The following is a 7,440-nucleotide window of genomic DNA, read 5'->3' on the forward strand; positions in this document are numbered from 1 at the left end:
CTATTGTTGAGAAATTTGAGGTTCATGTTGTCTCTTTTTCAGCCCCAAAAGCTCCCTTTTGAGTTCTCCAGGCTTTGGTGGAATTTCAGGTATTGTCAGGTCCGGCTGGTAGTACCCGCGCACAGCTTCGGCCCCGGCGCACGTGGTCAGGAGGCTGGCAGCGAACGTTTTCAGGGAGGTGGCCCAGGACACGCCCGCGGGCACGGTTGGGGGGCGCAGAATGCACCTGCGTTCCGCCGGGTGTCAGAGGGCGAGCCGCATCTGACTCTTGATTATGGCTCACGGCATAATCTCCGGATTGTGAAATCGAGCCCCGTGTTGGGCTCTGCAGTGGGCATGGAGCCTGCTTGGGATTCTCTTTCTCTCCCTCTGCCCCTGCCCCTCGCTTGCACACACACTCTCTCTCTCTCTCAAAAAAATAAAATAAAATAAAATAAAATAAAAAATAAAATAAAATCATGTAATATTCATTATATAGACGGGGCACAATTTGCCTCTAACCATTTTTTCATTGAAGCTTTGAGTTGGGAGGGACCCTAAACCATATATATTCCAACATTTCGCTAAGAAGGAGGGATATTTATCCTCTTTTTATATATTTCCACTGATAAGAAAACAATATATTTTGGGTATCTCATTTATTCAACAAATATATATTTTGAACCCCATAATGTGTTAGGCATTACTGGATGGTCAAGAAGAGGATCCTTCCTCCTGTAGGGAATTATGGTACAATGAGGATGTGATAACTGCCACAAAAGAGCTATGGAGTTTATTGAACTTGCAGAGAAAGGAGTAAAGGAAGTTAATGGAGTGAGGGGGAATGTGAACTAGCATTTAGAGGGTAGCAAAGAGTTTAGAAAGTTAAAAAGAAGGGTAAGAGTTTTCAGCTTCCACCTATTAAGGAGTGACTGCTACCGGCCTACCTCTCCTCATGCAAACAATTATGTAATGGACAAAACATGAAATATCTGTTTTCAGTTATTGGAAAACATACAGCACAAAATTATAATCTCTGAGAGAAGAGAAACAATTGAAGTGAGCCCTACCATTACCTTAGCTTTCTGCCTTTACACACTTTTGAGATCTGAGATCTAGGAAGGCAGAGCATGATTATATTGCTGAGTTGAAGCGACAAAAATTAGAGTTTGGGGACGCAAAGATTGAATTGTGTGGTAGAAGAGGAGGGAGGTATGCAGAGAAAGAATTCTAGAAACCTGTATAAGGATCTGCACAAGACTTGAGCTGAATATTGCTAGGAGCTGTACATTGAGTAACTACTGACATTGGTCCAGAGAGCAGACATTTGAGTTCTGATCAGCCAGAGCGGAGGAATCTCACTGAAAACTGGGAGCATTCCTTAGATATGTCAGAAAGGCCACCTTTTAGGAATAGGGTCGAACTAGCCCAAGAATAAAAGCTAATCTAGACCTGCTATAACAAAGTTTAAAAACTGGGTTTGTAAAGATTAAACTGAGCCTTAAGTATCTTTCTTTTTAAAAATTGTAATATAGTTGACTCACACTGTTACATTAGTTTCAGGTGTATAACATAGCGATTGGAGGGGCGCCTGGCTGGCTCAGTCAGCAGAGCATCTGACTCTTGATCTCAGGGTTGTGAGTTCGAGCCCCACACTGGGTGTAGAGATCACTTAAATAAATAAAAACTTAAAAACAACAACAAAAAACCCATAGTGATTCAACAAGTCTATACATTATGCCAAGCTCACCACAAGTGTACCTACCATCTGTCACCCTATAATGCTATTACAATACCATTGACTATATTCCCTATGCTGTACCTTTTATCCTGTGACTTATTCATTCCATAACTGGAAGCCTGCCTCTCTCCCTGCCCTTCATCCACTTTGTCCATTCCCCCACCCCTCTGGCAGCCACCAGTTTGTTCTCTGTATTTATGAGTCTGTTTCTGCTTTTTGTTTATTTGTTTGTTTTTGAATCTCAAATATCTTAACTGTCTACCAATACCAAGCCAAAACTCTTTTTTCAAAAGATTTATTTTATGTACTTATCTTAGAGAAAGAGAAGAAGAGAGAGAGAGAGACAGAGAGAGAGAGAGATGGAGAGAGAGAAGGAGCATGAGCAGGGGGAAAGGCAGAGGGAGAAGATCTCAGGCAGACTCTGTGCTGAATGTGGAACCCAATATGGGGCATGATCCCATGACCCTAAGATCATAACCTGAGCCAAAATCAAGATTAAAACGCCTAATCAACTGGGCCACCCAGATGCTTCCCAAGCCAAACTCTTTAAAGAAAGACAACAAAATTGAGACCCTCAACAACATAACATCCATAATATCCAGCATCCAGTAGAACAATTAGTGGAAATTCAAAGAAGCAGGGAAATGTGAGCACTAGGCAAAGAAAAATGAGGCAATAAAAGATACCAGCAATACTGCAGAAAAGGAAACCCAGACCCTCCTTCCCCCATGGAGACAAGGATTTAACAACAATATAGGAACCAATTGTCTTTGTGAGAAATCCAGAAACCAGGTAAGAGACGCCTGGATGGGCACCTTCCTGTTAGGAGTTCCGTTTCTCTCTTCTGCTTCAGCTACTAAATGGTTGCCTTCTCCACCACTCAACAAAATGACAAATCTGAAACAACATAAACAGGGGAAGTCTAGTGCTTTACTTCATTAGAACATGGCAGACCCAATGGGATGGGAGACCCTGCTACTTCCAGGTTCAGTGAGTATGTAAAATATCCTGCTTCGGGCCTGGGTGGCTCAGTCGGTTAAACGTCTGCCTTAGGCTCAGGTCGTGATACCAGGGTCCTGGGATCGCGTCCCATGTCGGGCTCCCTGCTCAGCGGGGAGCCTGCTTCTCCCTCTCCCTCTGCCCCTTCCCCCCTGCTTGTGCGTTCTCTGTGTCAAGTAAATAAATAAAATAAAAAAAAATATTCTGCTTCAACTCTCCTGCTGGTGACTCCATGAGACTAGCTTGCAGCTTCTATTCTAGCCGGAGACAGAGCTGCCTTGAGTCTGGGTACAATGACATCAACCTGCTTTCCTAGTGGCTATGAAGAAATATATCTTCGACTAACTGATTTCTTATATTTGAGGAAGAATGGTGGATGTCCGTAGGGATCAACATTTGTTGTTTTGTGAAATTTGAAAGTTTGTGTTATTCCAGTGTATTCCTGAAAGTGGGCATGAACTGTTAATGTCCAATCTTTTGAGACGAGTGGACCCCAAACATGGGTCAACAAGAAATAAATACATTTTTGGTTTGAGTGGCAAAGGCTATTCTCTGTAAAAAAAAAAGGGGGGGGGGTTTCAGGAGAGAGAGAATAGATAATAGAGAGAGGTTCTTACATCCCAGCCAAACACAATGAAGCCCCAGCAGGAAAACTCTTGGCATTCTCTCACTAGAACTCTTCTCAGCATGGCATGGCATGGCTGGTCTGATTGGGAGGAAACCCTCAATTCCTGACTCCTTCCTTGGGAAACAAAGGAGTGGAATGTACATCCAATGTGGTGATTTTTTGGGGCTCTGCTAAGGGACTGATTTCTGGCTTGCCTTAATCTAAGCACTGATAGGAGTAGGATGTCAGGTTGGGGGCCTTTGAAAACAAAGGCATTCAACATGGCTTGGTCAGGCACCAGAGTTTGCAGTACCATAGAAAGACACTAGGTGGAACTCCAGTACCGCAACTTTCTATACCCCCAGCAAGGCTGGCTATTGCAGACAGACACAAGCAGATCTTGAGTAGTTAACTCAAATGTCTACCAGCAAGTAAATAAATAAATATATTGTGGTATAGTCATACAATGGAAAACTACTAAGTAATAAAAAAGAATGAATCATGTTTCCACACAGTAGCATTGATGAATATAAAAGATACTATACTGGGTGAAGGAAGTCAGGCACAAAACATGATTTCATTAGCGTGAATTTCTAGAACAGGCAAAACTTGTTTATAGTTACAGAAATAGGATCAAAGCTTACCTGGTACCAAGGAGGAGGCACTGACTGCTCAGGGATATGGGGAAAGCTTTTGTAGTGATGGAAATGTTCTGAATCGTGTATATATTTATCAAACCTTAGCAAACTGTACACTTAAAATACGTGCATTTAATTATATGTAAATTTTCCCTCAACAAAGGCATGTAAAAATCTAAGTTAAATTCAACCTGAGTAGAGGAAAGGTTGAATTGTCAGAGCTCCCACTGTTGTCAACTCAGAAGTGGTAAGAGTTTCTTTAAGAATAAAAATCATGTTACTGTTTCCACAGGCTCCCTAATCCAGCCTTGCTGAAGGGTGAATGCCACAGGATTCCTGACCTTTCTGTGTCTGCCCTGTTTCCAACTGCCTGAATACCAGCCTGTTACTACATTCTGCTCATCTTTTGAAATCTCTTTTGGGTTTTGATGTCTCCTTCTTACCTATCTACTTCTCACCCGATTTGGACATCCTGGTACAGATTTCCCAATGCCTGTCACATACCCTGGAGGTTGCTCTTGTTTTCAGACTGGCCTGGTATCTCTTCTATCATTCTGATTCTGACATACATTCAGCACAGTTTGGTTCTTTGTAATAAAAACATTCACCTGTATACTCCATCCACCCTCAAGGGACAGTTTCTTCTTCTTCTTCTTCTTCTTTTTTTTTTTGTTTTAAAGATTTTATTTATTTATTTGACAGAGAGAGACACAGTGAGAGAGGGAATACAAATAGGGGGAGTGGGAGAGGGAGAAGCAGGCTTCCCGCTGAGCAGGGAGCCCGACGTGGGGTTCGATCCCAGGACGCTGGGATCATGACCTGAGCCGAAGGCAGACGCTTAATGACTGAGCCACCCAGGCGCCCCAAGGGTTAGTTTCTTCTTGAATAGAGTTGGAAAGTGGGAGTTTTATCTTACGTTCCTCTAGGGCTGTGTTTTTGGGAGTTATTTCTCAGCTGAAAGTGCTGATTTCTACTATTTCCACCTTTTAAAAAAATTTTGTTTATTTATTTGAGAGAGACAGAGAGAATGACAAAGATAGCGAGAGAGAGAGCAGGAGAGGGGAGGAGAGGGAGAAGCAGGCTCCCCGCTGAGCAGGGAGCCTGATGCAGGACTTGATCCCAGGACCCCAGGATCATGACCTGAGCTGAAGGCAGACACTTAACCGACTGAGCCACCCAGGTGCCCTACTATTTCCATCTTGATAGATCCTGACTGAGTTCTCTGATGACCCTGGCCAGGAATTTCCAGGCTACTTCTCTTATTTGGGCTCTGCCCCCTTTCCATGGGCATCAGTGTGAAGGCTGACATAAATGAGGAAATTACATATTAGTGTTCAGTTTTTACTTTTCAGAGCACTGCCATGCAAGATTGGATGGGTATTTCCAACATTCTTTTTAAAAGGCTAGGGTATCAAAGGAAACTTAGATTACTGATTTGATACTTTTCTTCCTTTCTAATAGAAATATTTAATGCTATAAATTTCCTTTATGCACTGCTTTAGCTGCATCCCACACCACAATTTTAAATATTTCTTAATTTCCCTTAAGATTTCCTCTTTGACCAGTTGATTATTTAGAAGTGTGTTCTTTAATCTCAAAATCTTTGGGGAGTTTTCCATGTATCTTTCAGTTTCTGTTTTTTAGTTTAATTTTGTTATGATATTTTAGTTCTATTTTTTGCTTATATGTTATTTTCTTATTCTATCTTATTCCTGTGTGGGTTTGGAATTTGTATATTATATTTATATTCTTTTACAAGTTGACCTGAAAATTCTACCAATATATTTTCAATAAAGTTAACTAATAGCTTAACCATTATCTTATACAAGACCTTAGGAAACTTTTACTTTGAATATTGCCTGACTTACATTATTTTCAATAATTTTAGTTATGAATATCTAGCCCCACAAACTAGATGTTATTATTCTTATTATCTTTGTTACACATCATGTTCCCTAGGAAACAGATTGTGAGAGGGTACTATAGTCAACAAATCTTTGACAAAGAAGTCAATATTCAACAAGGAAAAGATAGTTTCTTCAATAAGTGGTGCTGGGAAATCTAAATATAATTGTGCCAAAGAATGTGAATTGGACTTTTATTTTATTACCACTCATGAGTATTAACTCAAAATGTATTAAGGCTTAAATGTAAGACCTGAAATGATGAAACTCAGAAGAAAAAATAGGGAAAAATCTCCTTGACTTTGGCCTTGGCAATGATTTTCTTTCTTTTTTTTTTAAAGATTTTATTTATTTATTTATTTGACAGAGAGAGAGAGACAGTGAGAGAGGGAACACAAGCAGGGGAAGTGGGAGAGGGAGAAGCAGGCTTCCCGCTGAGCAGAGAGTCCAATGCGGGGCTCGATCCCAGGACCCTGGGATCATGACCTGAGCCGAAGGCAGACGCTTAATGACTGTGCCACCCAGGCACCCGGCAATGATTTTCTGATATGACACCAAAAGCACAAGCAACAAAAATAAAAAATAGGGGTGCCTGGGTGGCTCAGATGGTTAAGCGTCTGCCTTCGGCTCAGGTCATGATCCCAGGATCCTGGGCTCAAGCCCCACATCAGGCTCTTGGCTCAGCAGGGAGCCTGCTTCTCCTTCTTCCTCTGCTTCTCCCACTGCTCATGCTCTTTCTCTGTATCTCCGTGTCTCAAATGAATAAATAAGATCTTTAAAAAAAAGGGTACCTGGGTGACTCAGTCGTTAAGCGTCTGCCTTCGGCTCAGGTCATGATCTCAGGGTCCTGGGATTGAGCCCCACATCGGGTTTCCTGCTCGGCGGGAAGCCTGCTTCTCCCTCTCCCACTCCCCCTGCTTGTGTTCCCTCTCTTGCTGTGCCTCTCTCTGTCAAGTAAATAAATAAAATCTTAAAAAAAAAAAAAAAAATCTTTAAAAAAAACCAAAGAAACAAAAAATAAACAAAAAATTGTCTCTTTGTTTCTCTCTCTCAAATGAATAAATAAAATCTTTAAAAAAATAAAAAAGTAAAAAAAATTGGACAGATATATGGTAGACTGTTAATATGAGTTATGGGACAATGTGTGGCAGGAAAGAAGTGAGGACAGGGAAAGGGAAACCAATCCAAAAAGGAAAGGAAAAAAAGTACCACAATAACAAAAAACAGGATGTAATTTTTAATTGGAAGTGTTGATGTAAAATTATATAAATATGTTTATTTTTCTATTTTCTGTTTTTTTTTTTAAGTTTTTATTTAAGTCATCTTTATAACAAATGTGGGGCTCAAACTCATGGCCCTGAGATCAAGAGTTACACGTTCTTCTGACTGAGCCAGCCAGGTGCCCATGTGTTTGTTTAAAAATAGACATTTTATAAATTAAAAATGAGGGCACCTGGGTGGCTCAGTTGGTTATGTGCCCGATTTTGGCTCAGGTCTTGAGATCAAGCTCTGTGCTCAGTGGAGAGTCTGCTTCTCTCCTTTTTCCTCTCCCTCCCCTCTGTCCCTCCCACT

General features: G+C 41.2%; 1 protein-coding gene across 1 annotated transcript; it reads right to left on the reverse strand.

Annotated features, from left to right (window-relative positions):
- On the reverse strand, positions 1–288 carry LOC118009020 (uncharacterized protein C12orf73-like). Its single transcript, XM_035002905.1, has 2 exons — positions 284–288; positions 1–226 (listed from the first exon to the last, which is right to left on the reverse strand). Exons 1-2 carry the CDS (start codon positions 286–288, stop codon positions 1–3), a joined length of 231 nt encoding a protein of 76 aa, XP_034858796.1.
- Positions 289–7,440: the final 7,152 nt, after the last annotated feature.

The sequence above is a fragment of the Mirounga leonina genome, unplaced genomic scaffold (genome assembly GCF_011800145.1).
Source record: "Mirounga leonina isolate KUSES-001 unplaced genomic scaffold, KU_Mleo_1.0 Mir_126, whole genome shotgun sequence".
In the NCBI taxonomy this organism is placed as follows: Eukaryota; Metazoa; Chordata; class Mammalia; order Carnivora; family Phocidae; genus Mirounga; species Mirounga leonina.